The sequence below is a fragment of the Lathamus discolor genome, chromosome 12 (genome assembly GCF_037157495.1).
Source record: "Lathamus discolor isolate bLatDis1 chromosome 12, bLatDis1.hap1, whole genome shotgun sequence".
NCBI classification, from domain to species: domain Eukaryota; kingdom Metazoa; phylum Chordata; class Aves; order Psittaciformes; family Psittacidae; genus Lathamus; species Lathamus discolor.
In genome coordinates, this window is record NC_088895.1 from 8828054 (window position 1) to 8846271 (window position 18218).

The 18218-nt window shown below is 38.9% G+C and overlaps 1 protein-coding gene across 14 annotated transcripts in view; it reads right to left on the reverse strand.

The window, feature by feature from the left end:
* Positions 1 to 7: 7 nt before the first annotated feature.
* Positions 8 to 18218, reverse strand: part of EP400 (E1A binding protein p400) — a 49388-nt gene continuing 31177 nt past the window's right edge. For 5 of the 14 annotated variants that reach the window (XM_065692318.1, XM_065692321.1, XM_065692320.1 and 2 more), the window contains 24 exons: positions 17797 to 17908; positions 16969 to 17112; positions 16505 to 16663; positions 16156 to 16239; positions 15425 to 15556; positions 15276 to 15320; positions 15021 to 15174; positions 14357 to 14598; positions 13611 to 13784; positions 13323 to 13370; positions 12178 to 12314; positions 11572 to 11628; positions 11366 to 11444; positions 10611 to 10811; positions 9555 to 9600; positions 9366 to 9475; positions 8526 to 8730; positions 7868 to 8031; positions 7234 to 7440; positions 6732 to 6927; positions 5985 to 6115; positions 5122 to 5289; positions 4333 to 4410; positions 8 to 2493 (listed from right to left, as the gene is read on the reverse strand). In XM_065692318.1, the coding sequence (XP_065548390.1) occupies positions 2221 to 2493; positions 4333 to 4410; positions 5122 to 5289; positions 5985 to 6115; positions 6732 to 6927; positions 7234 to 7440; positions 7868 to 8031; positions 8526 to 8730; positions 9366 to 9475; positions 9555 to 9600; positions 10611 to 10811; positions 11366 to 11444; positions 11572 to 11628; positions 12178 to 12314; positions 13323 to 13370; positions 13611 to 13784; positions 14357 to 14598; positions 15021 to 15174; positions 15276 to 15320; positions 15425 to 15556; positions 16156 to 16239; positions 16505 to 16663; positions 16969 to 17112; positions 17797 to 17908 (3346 nt within the window). In that variant the 3' untranslated portion in view covers positions 8 to 2220. The remainder of the gene's footprint in view (positions 2494 to 4332; positions 4411 to 5121; positions 5290 to 5984; positions 6116 to 6731; positions 6928 to 7233; positions 7441 to 7867; positions 8032 to 8525; positions 8731 to 9365; positions 9476 to 9554; positions 9601 to 10610; positions 10812 to 11365; positions 11445 to 11571; positions 11629 to 12177; positions 12315 to 13322; positions 13371 to 13610; positions 13785 to 14356; positions 14599 to 15020; positions 15175 to 15275; positions 15321 to 15424; positions 15557 to 16155; positions 16240 to 16504; positions 16664 to 16968; positions 17113 to 17796; positions 17909 to 18218) is intronic. The other 9 variants (XM_065692324.1, XM_065692323.1, XM_065692322.1 and 6 more) reach the window with 7 other exon arrangements.

Genomic DNA, 18218 nt, shown 5'->3' on the forward strand with positions numbered 1-18218 from the left:
GACGGCGTTATAAAAATGTACACTTTATTACACCTTCAGGTAGCATACATCGCTATTCCTTATAATCCTACTGCATCAAGTACAAACGCTTATGTTCATCAGCTATTTACAGGTTGACTTCCTAACGCGCTCCTGCGAGAAAGACACATCGAAAGGAAAAACAAAAGGAGAAAGAAACAAAATAAAAAAGGTGATTTTTATCTTCATGAACTGACCTAAACAAGAAACAATCGCCTCTTGAGACACCAAATCAGATCAGCACAATGATGCAGCCAACAGCTTTCCCACTGTTGCAAGTGTCGTCGTCCCCCGTGTCGTCCTCCACACACACACGCATAGTAAGAGCTAAACATTTTAAAGTAAACCTGGGGCTAACTAAGCAGTATTTTTGGATGAGCATCACGATACCCTACACAGTGTCAGTTATCCGCTACCACTGCATCTGCTTCGCATTTCCAACTATTCCACTGCCAACACCACCAGCCTTGCGGCTAGAAATAACATTTAGGTAATGGCACAAACCCCAAAGAGGGTTGAGGGAATGCTGCCACATGCACAAACAGCTTAAAAAACCCAACACTGCCCTTGTAACTGCAGAGCTGAGGGTCCAAGAGGCTGCAGGAGAAAAGAGGCATAAAATTAACACACAGAAAAATTGGGAAGGCTGCCTGACCCGGTGTTTGCATTCGTGATCTTAACAGAATGGGCTGTCCCTATCCTACTAATGGGTATTCTTTCTTGTTTAAGCCACTTGGGTTGCTGGGTACCAATAGGTGTGTACATACAGAGGTTAGGAACAAAAGATATGCTTTCCTTGCCCTTAAACAGGCTCCCCTCCTAAGAGTAAAAAGATCACAGAACGGAAAAATAATCTTAAAACCGTCTCAGAGAAGGAATGTGAGAATTCTGTCTGGATTTGACACATCATGCACCTTTATGGCCAAAGTAAAACGAATCCATTCAAGCCACCAAGAACTTTTTGATTCCTCACTCAGTGCTGTTTGCAAACAGAGTCTGCTTTTCATTTTATGCAAGAAAAGTACAGAAAACCCCCACAGTTCTATGCAGCTTTTTGCTAAGGTTTTTTTTTTTCATCATAACAATAAGGCAAACTGATTTGGAGGAAGAGGCCACGCTCTATTCACATCCAAAATACCCACCTGAAGATACATTCATCATTAGCTTTAGTAAAAGAATAGTACAAAAGTTAGATCTTATTCTTTACACAGTTGAAGAAGTAAGTCTTAGATTTCATTTCACTAGTCTCCCTTCCCCTAGCCCCCCACCCCTCCCCGAGCTGAAAGCTGAGTAGAAAGTACTGAACATTTAAACATGTTGCAAGAGCAGAATGAAACTGAGAGATTAAATTTTATCAGTTGGAGATTTTCCTTGATGGAAGTCCCATGAGGAACAGCTATGGATCAATTGTTGAGCTGTATCCACCAAACATCTTCTACCAAAAAAAGAAAGGGCTACACTTTAATACACATCTACTATCAACACAGTATTTACTCAGTTCATGCCTAAAATATCCATTACCTTAAAGTGAAATATGAGAATGAGGGCACAGGTTGGGTGATTCAGTAAACTGTACACAAAACTACTAACAAACATTTTTAAAAGACTTACAAAAATGGAGAATGAAACTTCTTTCCTTTTTTAATTACATATACTTACAGGTTTTCACATTTATTGGCTAAACTTTGCAGGGAGCACTTCAAATATGTTAAGATCTTCCAGAGGTATTTACCTCAAACAAGAACAACACGCAGCTTTTATACAGATGGAAAATACTTTGCTGTAATAGCCACACCTGGTTCTTCGAATGGCTTCACCATGGATATTCAGCACACATCTGAACTACAGCAAAGAACTGCATATTCCCACGGGCAGATGAATTTTACTGACATGTATGGCATATTACCATGTTACTTTCGTGAAGCTGGGCAGGTTTGAAAAGTAACTGATGTTTGCTTTATCTGGTCTGAATGAGCACAGAGAACACTGGCAGAATGCAGCTTGTACAGATTTTGAGTGCTAAACAGTTGCTAATACACTGAAGTTATATGAGAGTTTCCATGTTTAAATGTTCACCAGCAAAAAACACTTCTGCTTAAAAAAAAAAAAAATAGAGGTGGTTTGTCTTCATTTGGGTGTTGGAGTAGCTTCTCACTTGGCTTAGCAACTAAGAAACGCTGTTATTGCGTTTTAACCATTAGTTCAACTTGGTTTAGTAGGTGCCTTTAATCTGACAGTCGGCGTCCTCATTTGTACTTTTGCTTGCTGATTCTGGGCTTCGGATGTTGCTGGTGTCTGGGCTGGATTCTGTACACCCGGAGCCTGAATCTGCGGAGACGCTGTTGTCACGACTTGCTGTTGTATGAGTTTCTGCTGGACGACCTGAGCAGTAGCAGTTGTGGCAGGAATCACCTGAACTTGCTGTTGACCTGCTGTCGTCTGAGAAAGTGTCACAGTTTGGGGCTGAGCCTGTACCTAGACATGAGGATGACAAAGCAATGACAAAATAGTTTGGCATTAAACTGAGCATCCATTACATTTCTGCTCTACAGAAGGCATCTTTCTTACACAGGCATTTGCTCTCTTGACTGACAAACATCTTGGTCAAAGTAAGAAAGCTGGGAGGGATTCTGCGAGCACAGGCTGTGGTTTCACTGAGAAACACCATTCTGTCACATCTTCTAGAGCCTTATAATTCAGAACTAAGAGCTGAGATGCTTTAACTTATATCTCTGCAGTGCAAATGAAAGGACATTCCCCCAGATCCTTTACATAAGGCAGATGAAAGGTATAGAAATCCCACTGGATAAACTGGAAAATTCTTGTACTGCAGAAGCAGAAGTGAAGGAACAGGGAAAAGAACAGAGGGATGGATGGAGGATCAAAGAGATTAAAATACCGACTCTGCACCCATATTGTGACAATAAATACAGCCACTGAAGCTTCCTACCAGTCTCTGACATTACCCTTTCAGACTACAGCTGTAAGTCTCTATTGCCAATTTAGGGTAGAATAGTTTGAACTCTATCCAGAAATCTTATTTTCATATCTCTACCCAGAGCAAGGGAGAAGAAAATTCAGCACCTCTTTGTTCAGGTGACAAGGTAATTAAAACTGAGCAGGTTCAACTGCCTTTTTTTTTTAGAGGCAGAAACCAAATGAAGCTGCAAGTGCTTCTCTAGGGGAAAGTCAGCTCTTGATCAATCCAAGAGGAATCCTCTGGGAAGTACTAAAAATGGACGTAAAAAGAATGCCACATACACATGGAGACTGCAGTTTTAAACATACTTGGCATGGCCTGATCCTACTGCCACTGCCATCACTGACTTGTGTGGGAGGGGAGGTGGTTATTTGTCTTTTTACCATGGATTTCAGCAGTCCCGGAGTTATGCCAACATCAGTGACTTCTGGAAATCTAGCTTTTAATGTCCCTTGAAAAATTATCTAGGAGCTCCTGGTGACTGCACAGGACAACTCAACTTGTGTTGAGTGATGAGGTTTCTACGCCCTGCTGTCTACCTTGCCCTTGAACATTCACATTTGCAGTGGCTATCAGTCAGCTTACACCTCTTCATCATCGTTTGGAGATAAAAAGTCACAGATTTCATTCTGCACTAAAACACTGCACAATAAATTGTGACAGATCAAGAGCTGGCTGTCTCAAATTTTTGTGCACCAAAGGCAGTAACTTCATCCACCATCCAAAGCTAAATCATTCCTGCCAATCAACTGCATAAGTTGTGCCTGTTGCTAATGGTCTGAATGACACTGATCTAAACTGTTAAATAAACAGCCTGGTAGTTAGGGGAAAATAACCAAATCGTATGACCTTCTCTTGCCCTACTCCTGTCCATACAACACTTAGAACAGATACCAAACTATTCTGACAAGGCACTTGGCACAGCTTTGTGAACTGGAACAAAACAACCTGTAACCCTCAATTTGTCCTAACTCTCCCAGAACAAACTCAGCTGGACAAACTCAGCCAGCACTCATCAGTTCAGTTATTTGCTATCTTGACTACACATCACAAGAAACCAATTATTATAAATTCTTTCAGTGCTACAAAATACCTTTTTAAATCTATTTTTCCACTTTTTTACAATGATGAACAAACTGCTCCATCTACCCATGTTCTACACTACAGAATATACATCAGCTGACTCAGTATTCACGATTCATTTTTATAGAAGCCACATCCTTTCAAAATACCACCTATGCTACACATAAGATGAAAATAACACGTATTCAAAACAAATGAGCTTTCACTAGGATCATGTTTCTAGTGCTAAATTTGACAAGCGCAAAACCTACCTGCTGGGAAACTGAAACCATCTGTTGAATGTTGGCAACAGTTGCCTGTTGTTGGACCACTTGTGGAAGTTTTGCAACCTGTAGTGCCATTGAATAAAGAAATATTTGGTCAAAATATAAACTTGCTAATAGCAGCAAAACATTATACCTATACTGCTACCAGGTGAAAACCTTTCCAAGATCCTGGTCACAGTAAGTTGCAGCTTGGCATTCGCGGTGATACTGAACTTTTGTAAAGCTTTTTAGATCAGTGTATTGAAGGACTTAGCTAGCAGAGGAAAAGTATTTTTCAATTTTAACTGCAACATACTTGTTTCCTCCTAACTATATATAAAATTGAAGGAAGCGCATAAATTCTAATGGGCCACATTATCTTAAGATATACTTCCGAAAGAGTAAAACTTCCAACTCCTAACCTTTTTCTTTTTCCATGGACTGATCCAGTTATACAGAAAAGAAAATAAGTGTTGCCTACTCTTGGCTGCCAGAGATGAGGCTGGGATGCAGCACCAGGGATCTTCCTTAGTACACACAAGTATGGAATCCCTTGCTTAATAAAAAGGAGTGACTCAATTTGATTATTTCACAAAAAGGAAAGGCAAACTTATAGCTCAGATAGTTCCTTTAACCTGCTATAAGGCCACATATTCAGCACCAGTGAATTTTACTATAAAGTCTATTTAAACAAATGTGTGACTAGAATAAGAGTGAGTGCTAAAATGCTACCTCACCTCTCATCTTTACAATCCTCCAGTCACAGCAGAGTTTAAAGGTGTAAACCTGTGTTACCTGTACCTGAATCTGGGCCTGGACTTGCTGGGTTCCACCTGGTTTCTGGGTTTGGGAAATTGGAGTTGTTAAGAACTGTGTTTTAATGGCAGGCTGTGTAGTATAAGTTACTTTTTGTTGCTGGGAAGTCTGCTGTTGGGTTTGGACTGTAACCTGTTGAGCATTTATCTGCAGAAGAGAAAAAAAAGCATCAATGACTACAAAATACCCATGTATTTTAAAGAATAGGTAAGTAGCTAATAGGATTAATTCTATTTAATTATTGAAACAAAATCCTTCCAGGATTAGTAATAGCAAAATGAACACTAGTCAAAAGCTTTCATGCACTTATACAAATATTCTGAATCACTGTAAGTATTTATTCCCTGCCTGTGGCAGGGAGGTTGGAACTAGATGATCTTTAAGGTCCCTTCTAGCCCAAACCATTTTATGATCCTATCTACTGAAAAGGTTTTCTCTTGCACACACATGCACACTTCATATGATAATGTGCTTCCAAAAAACAACACTGGTGGCTGACTGACAGCAAAGTCCATGAGGACATGACATTTCAGGAAAGAAAAGTGTATTTTGCATAAATTATACTGTAAACAGTGAAAATCTTTAGGAATTTTTCACATTTGGCTATGTTAGAAACGACTAATGAGAATCTTTGTCACCTAAGAAAGAAAATCCAATCTGGGGCCTGAGAAATGACACCAAACAGCCACCTTATTGAAAAAAATATTGAGCACCTGACAAGACACATGAGAAACTGTTCTCTATATATATACTTAAGATTCACCATAGAAATCCTGACTGACTCTCTAGGAGTGTCCTCATAATTCAAAACGTAACTCAACAGGAGAGCAAACAGCCAGTACCTTTTGCTGCACAGTAGCCTGACCCTGAGCAACCTGAGGCTGGATAGCTTTCTGTTGCTGTGCTGCTTGATGATGCTTGAGTTTTAGAAGCTGCTGGACATGCAGTGGCTGTGCAACTACCGTCTGGCCTCCTGAAAATTACAAGAATAATTAGAACTGTAAGAGTCTTCATTTTATTGCTTTGTCCCAGTGATCACAGCTTGCAAGCACAGACTGTGCTTTTTATAGACTTCTACATCTGCATAGCTCTGAGCACTAACAGCCCACTGATTTTAATGGGAATAAGACATATGATTTTGACAGTGGAGGAAAAGAAACACTCTAAGGGCATGAGTAAGTTAACTGCGTTAAAACAATGATCTTCCTACAAGAAAAATTTTGCCCTTACTACAGGAAGCTGTTACAATATACAAGTCTCCTTATGTCCATTTTGAATTTAAAAGAAATTATGAAATTACTATGTCTTTATTTGTAAAGCTAAACCTGCTCACCTACTCTCATGCACAGATTGAAAACGAACTAAACAAAACCCCACCACATCTGGCTAAAGAATGGTGCTGACCTCCAGATAAGATGGAGTAAGTGTAATTCTCTCACCTTATTTTTGAAACAAACAGGATTGCAACCTCTATCACTTCAGCTTTTAAAAAGCATGAGTGTCCCACAGAAGACATTACTTAAAATATGCTCTCTTTATAAAAGTAGGTTGTAAAACTTCATTATGTTTTAGCAAGCCTGTTGACATACCTGCAGCTTTCTGTGGCTGCCCAATGGCAACACTAATGCCTGCAACAGTAACAGGGAGCGTAGTGACTCCTGCAGATGACACAACAGCAGCTGGAACAGACACCACCGGAGGCTTTGCCAAAGCAACCTGTGCTGCTTGCGGAGTTTGGGCCTGGATCTGTCCTTGCGCTTGAAGCTGGGAAGCAGGAACACGAGTCTAAGCAGTAAGGAATGAAGATTATTGTACTGGCACAAAAAATATTTGCTGTATATAACAGGTCATTTTAAAGTGATAGTTGTAAATGTTTCTAAATATAATTGGTCCTTTACAGTAATACAACTCAGAGATGGTATTGGTAGGTAAGCACAATTTAGAGCTATTTATCTTCCAGTTGTATCTTTTGTACTACCTAATTAAAGCAAAGGGCACTCGTATGCATGGATGACCAGTATCCAGTTCATTTAAACCCACAAAAAGAATAAGGTGTTTAAGGCTGTTTTTACAAAGCTAAAGACAACTTACAAGACGAGCAACTTGCAGGTTTGTCACAGTAGTGCCTGTGAGAACTGCACCAGGACGAGGTGCTGTAACTGCAGTGAGCTGCTGAGTTTGCTGTTGCTGTTGTACTTGTACTTGCGCTGTTTGCTGTTGTGCCCCTTGCTGTGTCTGCTGCGCTGCCTGCTGCTGGGGAAGCTGCAGTTTCTGCTTCTGCAGCTTGATCAGCTGCTCCTGCAAAAATCAAACACTTCCATCAGGTTGGACTGGATGACCTGTGAAATTCCAAACTATTCTATGATTTTATGATAATTTCCAATCTTTTACATGACTACTAGAAAAAAAAAAAGGAGATGAATCTGGAGCTTTAAAGAAGAAACATTTTATGCCAGACTTTATCAAGAACAAAGAGCTAAGAATGCAACTCCTTTATGCAAGGGGTTTCTAGTGAATAAGTGACAGTGAGTGCTTTATATCCTGACCTACTGCAGTAGTATCAGACTCAACTGCCTTCATGAAATTTTAGGGGGACTGAATTCAAGAAAGAGCTGCATTTCACTCTAGCCCAAGAAAGCAGGATATACAACACACACTGCTAATGATGCTTACAATAACAATGAGAGTAACAACATGCCACCTTACTTCAGAAGCGTTTCCTCACCTGTGACAATTTCCCTACAGTTTTTATTTGAGCTGGAGACTGGGCTTGTGCCTGAGCCTGAATCTGTGGGACCTGCACTTGAGCAGCCTGCTGCTGCTGTTGCCTCAGAAGCTGGAAGTGAGCAGGGGTGATTGTTTTGCCAGACAGCTGGACTGTTGGTGTAGCTGTGAATAAAGAAAACACAAAATGCTCTGAAGATTTTCAACACTCAGTTTAATTCATTGATTTCACTTAAAAAAAAAAAATCAAGCTGTTAAATGCCTATTTTTGTTCCAGCACAGTTTGCGGACTAACTACAAATAACACCGCATTAGCATAAACATGATATAAAAGCAGAGTAAGTAAAATACATGCTTCTTTCTTCATAACGATTTTTAGTCCCAACAATCAACTCTAATACCTTACTGCTAGATTATTAATAATCTTTTTTTAATTGTAATGCCTAGGGGCCAAGCTGCTCTCTGCTTCAACACTTTATCCAGAAATACTGGAGGGAAGTGTAATCTGAGCACCAACAATAAAGCAAGTTAAAAATCACACCACTGATTAATTGTGCTGCCAATGAACCCAGACTTTCAATACTGTGGGGCTACAGTGGTCAAGCAACCCACAGAAGTTCTGGGACCCTTTAGGTAATCCCCGAACACATGATTATTACCTGGTGTAACCTGAGTCACCAAAGATCTTGTCTGGGTCTGCACGGGTGTTAAGTTTGTAGTTACTACTGCTGATGCTGTCACTGATGTCACTGCCCGGACTCCCTGGGTAGATGCAATGGTCACCAGCTCTGTGGAAGCAGCAGGTGCTGCCGCAGTTCGCTGCTGGGTATGGACCACTTGTGCAGTTGCAGTGCCTCCCGAAGTCTGAAAAAGAACAGTCATTATTTCTCACAGTTTCCAAACCTCATATAAAGCTATGGAACCTTCTGGAAGTGGACTGTACAGTTTTAGAAAAAAAAAACAAAACACGAAAAACACAAAAGTATTGTATTGCAAGGGCAAAGCAGGTCCAAATTTTTCTAACACATCTATCTCTTTGGATATGTTCCAATCAGCATCTGTTTAAACCTTTTTCAAACAGGCTGATCACCAAACCCTTAACTACATTACAGAAGTTTGATTTCACTATCCTTCACCTATTTTGCTTTATCTCCCCATAGTCTAAACCCAACAAAATAATAATAAAGATCATAATTAACAAAGCACAAAAGAGTTACAAGCTGGAAATTATAACAACATAATACACTGCCTATGACAGCACTCATCTACAAACTATTTCTAACAGTAATATCTATTAGGCACTTTTTTCTGATCAACTGCTCCATGTGTTCTGATATTTTGGTAAAGGAGAGGGGTTTGACAGAGACATATGATGCACATGAAATTAGCAAGAAGCAGAGCTTCTGATAACATGGAAAGCTGAATGGAAACAGATACACTGATAAAACATGCAGCCAAAGGTCAATCCAGGGACACAACCAGTGATGCGATCTACTCACAGTCAACGTTCCAGGTATAACAGGTGAAGCCAGACGTTTATTGATGGGCTGAAAGGTAGCAGCAGGGACTCCAGCAACTGTGTTCACTATGACATTTCCACTCACTGTAGCTGAAAGCAAGCGAGGATTAAATGTGAGATTCTAAAAGTGAAAATCTGAATCTCCAATGCCCAATTATAGTCTTCTTACCAGTCTGTATACTTGTCCCCGTAACTGCTGTTTTGATTGTGCCAGCCTATTTAGAAGACAATTGAGGTAAGAGATCAGAAAAACAATAAAACTGAATATAGCTATTATCTTTGCTGTTTATATCTCTTAAACTTTGCTTATATCTCTTAAACTTTGCTGTTTAACACAAGGCTGTATTCCAGAAGAAACAAAATAAGAAAAATGCAATAAATGCACAGATACTTCTGCAGTTGCTCATTCACTCAATGTATTAACAATTGATGCATATATGTAAGGATTCTGCCACTCTAATGAGCAAATGTTTGGTAAATACTGGTCATTTGATATCTTTCTTAGCAGGAGAAGGGAGCAATATCTTACTCTAGCACTTTACAGACAACCACTTGCACATGAACATCACTGAGCATTAAATACAGAGCAATACTTATGGGTCAGAACCCATTCTCTGTATCTTCCTGTAAAAGGCCTTCAACAAGCAAAATAAAATCACCACTTCTAGCACACATTACTGGAGTGGCTCTAAAAGTAAAAGCCTCAGACCTGTCACCAGATTCATTAAAACAGACTCTAGATTTAAGGAAGCCATGAAAACTTTGCACAGTTTGCAATAACACAACCATGGCAGGTCCTGTAGGATGCAACATTCCACTTGCTTTGCCAAGGTTAATAAAGCTTTGGGGTTTAAGCTACTAACAGAGTAGCTCTTACAGCCACATTCCCTTCTCTGTGTAAACGCTGTTTACTGACTGTGAAAATGTACTTGATTAAGTTAAAGTCTAAACTGAAAAAGGCAAAAAATCTTTGCAAAGGATATTATACTTTTCCACCTCAGAATGCCAAGAGCTATTGCTACAATGGTATGAGCAGTCTTAATAAATAAGCAAAAAAGAAGACACCCAGGATTCACAGGAAATAAAAAAGAAAGAAGGAAATAGCTTTTATCTCACTACACTGACCTAAAATTCTCACTTTCCAGAGAAAATAAAACACACAATATGATACACACAGAAGAACTGAAGTTACTACATCAAAGGCACCAAGCCCTCCCTTTCTTACCAATACTGCTGTGTTGGCCACAGTAGTTACTGCAGTCTGCACTACTGCCTGTGGCTGCTGAACTACCTGTGCCTGAGCCTGTGGCTGAGGTTGGGCTTGTGCTTGCTGTACAGCTGGTTGCTGAGCTTGCTGCTGGCCAGCTTGCTGCTGCTGAGGCTGTGGACCTGTCTGCTGTTGTGCCCTCTGCTGTTCAGCCAAAGCCTAGGAAATCAAAGTGTGAGCTTCACAGTCTTCAAAACAGCGCATGTAACAATCAGGGTGTATCATTTTAAAAAAACCCAGCAAACAAAACCCCTTTAATTCAAAGTATGTATTATGTGTGTGCAGAGACAGCACACAAATCTGTATTCACTGTCACTCACTAGCTCCCAGTTACATGACCTAACGAGTTTCAAACTACAAGCTGTATTTGTGCTTATATGGCTTAATGCATAGCACAACAAGCAATAAGCAAGAACAAATATCTCTTTCTGAATAATGTAAGAAAGGAGGCTACAGAATGGTCAAGAATAAACCCAGATTTTTTAGGTTCGTAATATATTCCCCTACAGAATGCTTCTATACGAGTATGGGCGTGATATACAGGCCCAAGGAAAGGTCCTACTTTGGACACTGGATATTTAAATCCTAGTACATCAACAATGTGCAGCTGCTCATAACATCTGCTGTACTACCAAGGCTCTCTCAAAGAGGCAGCTTTTCTCATACTTCCTCTGTTAATTTTTTAGCAGTCGTATGTGCAGCTGAGACCATACCTTTTTCTCCTTTGCAATACGTTCTGCTCGGAGGGATGCAACTTGAATTGGAGGAAGTGGCTTGTCATAGTTGATTCCACTAGAAACAATTACAAGAAAAAGCACATAATTGTTAAAAGTAAGTAAGTGAAAGTTAAAAAAAAAACAGAAAAGAAAAAAAGCATTTCTATGCGATTCCTAACTCCTTTAAGACATAGAGTGCCCACCTTTCTGCAAGTACTGATGCATGCTTTGGATTCTTCTGGAAAGGATTCATGCCAAGTCTGCAATAGAGCAAAACTGTATTACTGGGCACAGAAGAAACTTAAAAACAATATTTAACTTCATGTTTTAATAGATGACACTGCAGTTTTGGTGAAGTTTTCATGATACTCCCACCAGTACTGGAGCCTGTATACAGATAGACGCTTTAAGGAAGACTCAGAGTAAACAGTAAACAAATACAGAAGTTACTGCAGGTATATACATACAAAACAATGTACTAGTCATCAGCATAGACATAAAGTATGTATAGTTCAGGCAAATGGAAAGTGTAGTTTACAACGTAAGATTGAAAACTGAGTGCTCTTCTGCTTTTAATCCACAAAACAAATTCATGCAGTGACTAAAAGCTAACCCAAACACATGAAATATGAAGATGTTTCAATAACAGAAGGCCAGAATGTAAGGAAAGAGATCACGAACAAAGAAACAAACTGGCAGTTTGAAACAGAATGTAAAATAACTCTCAGTTGTGAAAGCAATTCATAACAGATTCCAGGAGATCTGTGGTGACAGGGTGATTGGAATTGAATGATCCCAGTTAAACTTACAGAGGTTTGATAGGTGGACTTCTTTTCCCTGCAATCATTTTCATCATCTCAAAATGATTAGTATAAAGTTGCGTGTGGGTTGCACCCTCATCTTGAGCATAGATCTGATTGGTACGAAGTGGGCGACTGTTTTTAGTCTACAAAATGAAAAGACACCAGCTTTCAATTGCAAACATACCCACACGGCTTTTTGTCTATGTATAAACACATGGTGCGCTTGTAGGTTATTTAAAAACGTACTCCAACATATCTATCACAGACTGGTTTCTGCCTCGTGTCACTGATAACTTACTGTTACACAAAACTCTATGGGAAATATATAAAGAAAGAGCAAAATAAGGAGCAGTTCTCACGGTCACACTGGCATCAGCACTTGGGGACATACAAAATGGCAAACTCTAACTTGAAAAAGAATCTTTGCTTTAGTTTAGATCTTGCAAGTTTAATTCAGTACCCAAACCAAGAGCCCATTAGTTTATAGTTACACATAGCGCACACATAATATAATAAAACCATCACTGCACTGCTCTCCCAACAAAGCTATGTTAACATCCAACACACCATGCCATCCTAACGTTTGACTTCTAAGTAGAAACTGCCAGTCAGGGACAAACCTGCTTATTAGTCAGAGAATGGGACTACAGTCAGAAGTTCTGGGATCTTTACCCAGTTCTGCCACTAAATTGCTGTATGGTTTGGAAGAACTTGTTTACAATCATGGAATTTGTTTCTGTAGCATACTAGCATCCTCATTTACTAAAAGGTGTTTCGAGCATTAAATTCACTAGATATTTGTAATCCACTTAGACTCTAGCATGAAGTACATTCTTACAGATCTTAAGTACAATCATAATAATCAGGATAAGTTACATGGTGGTTGTTAGGTGGAAAAATACCCACTACAGTTTAAGTGAAATCACAAACTTCTTGCATGGCTTAAAATTTATCTATCAAATCCAAAAGCTGAAGGCTGGTGTCAATCCACTGTATCAACAAAGAAAGGAAAAATACATTTGGCATTTTAATTGATGTTTCAGAACTCAAGTAACACTCAACATGGATCTCATATGAATTATCTGCCCACCTCCATTGCTGCTAAATACCACAGTGTCTAGATTTGATTTGGAAAGAATACCAATGCACACCTTATAAATACTTTTTGTCTTCTTTTTAGGATTAGCTTCGTACATTAGCTGTAAAATAAGAAGGAAAGTTAGATGATCTTTTGTGGAAGATTTTGTTCAGGTGCTTTTTCTTTTCAAAGAAATCACATAAAATAAGTGGAAATCCTGATGAGGATAATTTTATAATCTTTTAAAAGTTATTTATTTACACTGTTGAAACGTTTAACAAAAAACGTGTTTATGGAGATAAGGAAAAAAAACTCTACAAACTTAAAGTAAAAAAAGACGCATCATTCCATGTAAACTCACCTTTCCTTCTTCCCTTGGGATAATGACATTTTCGTATCTGTTTCGGCATTGTTTTGGTGAGCGATAGACTCTGCTGCAGGAGTTAACAACATCACTAACAAGGTCCCAATTGGGAGTGTGTGCTGGCGATACAACAGCAAGATTTAAAGGAAGCTCCAGCAGCTGCTTCACTGCCTACAATAGATAAAGGTACAAAAGCTTCAGATGACAAATCATTTCAGTCTTCCAAACCTACCCTTATCTGCATGTGTCCATACACCATTACTACAATGATACAGATAGCTTAGGGCTCAGGCTATGGGTTCACCTATGTTCACAGAGAATAAATAAGCATAAAATGCTATTATGCAGACTGATGTGCAAGAAAACACTTGGAGATTGCTGGAAGAGGAAAAGAGAGCTGCCACTCAAGTGCTGCTCTCTCCCCAAGGGAGGGAAGAACCTTAGCTGCTTTATCCAATGTCCAGCCAGCACAACTAATCTTAAACATAATAGTAAATGGTCTCTACAATAAAAATAAGACTTAATCATACATTTTGGCTAATCATACAGTTTAACCTTTAGTTTATCCTTACAGGAACACAAAAGCTAGGCAATGTGTTATGAGTTATGTCAGCAAAATGCCAAACTAGCCATTAAGAATTAGAAAAAACCTTGAAGAAACAAAGTGCAGAAAGAGCCATTTCTGAAACCAGAAGCAAAAATACAATAAATAATAACAGCAGAAAGTGCAGGCATCATCTGACCTGCAGAAGTGCCCAGTCTTCACTAATCAACCACTCTGGATTATCCTGTCCAGCCTCAGCAGCTGGTTTGACAAGAGTTGGCAAAGGCTTTGCAAACTGTGTTTGTTGTTTCAACAAGATGTTTTTCTTTTGCTCTTTGCCCTCTCGGCGCATTTTCAACATTCCTGGAGTAGCTCGATCGAAAAGGGAACGAGGTGGAATAACTGTCTCTCCATGACGTTGCTTTTTCTTCCTACCTGCAGCTAAGACAAAACCCCCCCAACATTCTTGGTAAATAGTTACCACCGTTCTTTTGATTCCTCTGCTACTTACAGCTGCAAAATGCTCCTATACGTGTAGAGAGTATTCCCCACTGCCTTTGAAAGTCACTAACTAAACAAGCCTGCTATAAAGTAAGGCCCTAACTCACATAATAGAATGCCTGTGTTCTAAACTTGTCCTTTTAAGCACACTTATATGTCTAAATAGAAAGACACACTGTAAGAACTGTGGTTTTTAATGATTTTACTCTTTCAAGACCATGGTGAGACAAGAACTATCACCTCTTCAAACCTGTAAATTTGATCTTTTCTGCTCCAAACATGGAGGAGGTATGAAAAATCCCCTGATGTTTTTTTTAAGCTTTCAGCAATAAATCTCAGAACAGTTTTGAAAAAGGCCTTACCAGATGGATCTGTTTTGTGTCGTTTACGTTCCTTCCTGACATACACTGGAGGCAACTTTGATTCTGGAATAGGGGTAGTATCATACATCAGGCACATAACAGAATCTATGTAGATATCATTGTCATCCTGAGGTGGAGTGGGAGGAGTCCAAAGCTACAAGAATAAAATTAGTAGTTACTGCTATATTAACACTGACCATTATGTTTCAAAAACCAAGAAGCCTGTTTAGGCTGCCTGGTGTTACTTCTACTTACTGGCATTATTTCAGTTTGTCCATCTGGACCTTCATAGACATATTCCTACACAGCAAGAAGAGAACACAATTCAAATGATCCAACTGAACCCTGGAGGAAAAGGTATTCCATTAAGAAATACACTATTAACAAGACTAATCAGGACTTACTTTGTTGTATGCATCCTCCCGAGTGTAGGTTAGAAGTTCCTCTTCATCCTCCCAAAGCATTTTTTGCTCTTTTACCTTTAACTCCTTCATATTCTGGACTTCCCATGCTTTCTTTGCAGTTTTCAATTCCATCTACATGAAAGTCAGACACCTTATAAACTTTATGCAGTAACAGACACTGACTATAAGTTATCAATTTGTATTTTTAAGGACAAACTCCTTGAACTGTGACATTTTCAGGCACAGAAATCTTACAGCAATTTCTTAATAGATACTTTCACAATCATTTAGAAGATATAGTTTTTGGTCTCTGTTGAGGGTCTTTAAACCCTCAAAATAAAGCACTAAGAATTTCAGCTAAACAACCAAGACAACCAGAACACAGCTCGTTTACCCAACTAAGCAGGTTCACTGAAGTTAATTAAATTCTCTGTTCCCCACAGCTATCAATAGAGTACAACAAATATTTGCTGAGCTGTACTGAAGCATGTCATTCCCATTTTATAGAAAAGAAATGAAGAACCGACACCTTCTTAAACCAAGAGAATCCCAAAATAATACTCTCTCTGTAAGGCATTCTGGCATTCATAAAGTATAGCAAAAGAAGATCACAGAAGTGCCTACAATATATTCCACATCATTGGAGTAACTTCCACTTCACATTGAAAATATAACTCTGCTCATACCTACTGTGACAGAACAATATGGAAAAGAAAGGCGTGTTGTTTTACCTCATTCAGACGTGGCTCATTCTCATCAACTGAAACATGGAAGAGTTCTAAATAATTCAAAGCATACTTCTCAATTGGAGTCAGCTGAGAGAACGTATCAAGGAAAAAGAAAAGTTAGTATTGAGGATAATAAAAGGAATGTGAACTGAAGGAGACTGTATCAAAGCTCTCTTTAAAATTAATCTCCCTCTCTGACATCTTAACATCTTCAGTCAGTAGGAGATGTCCCATCCATTTAATGGGAGTATCAATCCCAGACACAAGTTGCATTAAGGCAGACTGAAAAGAAATTGAAATACTCAAACTAAACATTACTTTTTAACCAAATATTCATGGAAAGTCACGGTACCTGATCCACAACAGCAACTAACTCCTGCAGCTGTGAGGGCTCCTCATTGTATTTTGTCTCACAGAGCTCTGAGATTAATGGTTCAATGCTCAAGCCACGTCCTATTTCTTGTACACGATCGTTTGACTCCTCATCCTCTTGTTCAATACTGTTGAGGGCCTTTCAAAAAGACATATTTTAAAAAGAATGAAGACTTCAAAAATATGGAGAGAAACCCCATAAGAAATTCACTGAAATCCAGCACAGATTTGTGGAATAGGTGTCTGCTGAGGCAACAGAAATAGTCCCCAGAATGTGCACAACAAAACTGTGGGCTTTGGAAGTTTTGTTACAAGGAAAATCACAGAACAACATAAAACTACCAGAAACAGATTGGCAGAATTTACCCAAATAAAAAAAGATAAGGCAACTGTTCAATACTAATGTTGCACAGCTGTGTTTTTAACATGTATGTTAATAAGTACCTCTATGAACGGTCTTGCAACTTTAGGTGAAATATTTTCTGCTGGAGATGGCTCTTGAGAAAGTACTACAAATTCTTCTGCTTTCACTCTAAATCCAGAATCCTCCATAGGAGAATGAACCTCGAACAATTCCTGAATAGTTTGCTTTGTAAGTAAAAGGAAAAATAAAAAGAAGTAAATTCAGCTGTCAGAACCATTCTACATTTTTATATAACTTTGAATTAGCTCAGGTTTCAAGTGACCTTATAAACTATGGACTAACTAAAGAAAGAAAAACTTCTATCTACTATTTCTAGAAAACTGGCTGATTTCTGTTCTGCAACTTTCTCCTGTAGGACTACAGAGTAGAATAAAGCACTAACAGTTTGTTTATAGGGAAGTCATTGTTTCATTGTACACCACTGTACTGAGAATGCCAGAAGGGGATAGACTAGCTTAATTACTGCACTCACTGCCTTCTGCATCTTCAGAGCAGCAACTGAGAGCCTATTTCAGTAAATATCCAAACTTTGTATGTCACATTTTTAAAGTTGTTGAAACCTTCATCCTTACAAGCTCTGTAGAGTTTTGCAGCAGCGCACAAGAAACCAGAGTACAGTGTCACACAGGTGATACCTGTGCATCACTATGCAAGTAACGGGACAAAAAGCAGATGAATGGTAATTGAGAGAAAGTGGCACTAACACCCAGAGTTCTAGCAAGCATGAAATCTAATGACTGCCTATTCATTCTAGCCCAAATAGATATCTACTAAACTGTTACTAACCATTCCAACACAGATAAACACCGCAACACAGATGTTTCGATGTATTTTGAATATTAATTTACCTGTGTTAAAAAGGCCATTGAGTAGTCATTTCCCTGAGCAGCTACTTCTCTGATCAAGTCCTTTGTGCCATTTTTCAAAAGCTTTTCTTCTACTGAATTACCACTGACAAGCCTAAATTAAAAGGAAAAAGAATAGAAATCTAATTAGTCATTTCCAAAACAGCTTTCAGAAACAAAAAGAGAAGCTTCCCTTAGAGAACAACACCAAACTCTAAGCATGTGGTGGTTTGTGTGGTTGTGGTACATGCCCAGAACAAAACATACCACCACCTCTGCTTTAAAGCTTTCATTTAACAACTAGTGTAATTAAAAATATCACGAAAAAAGATCAAAGGACACCTCATTTGAATAACTCCATGTAAACTGTCAAAAACAAGTATAAAAGATTCATTCATTACATTTGGCATTAAAACCGACCACAT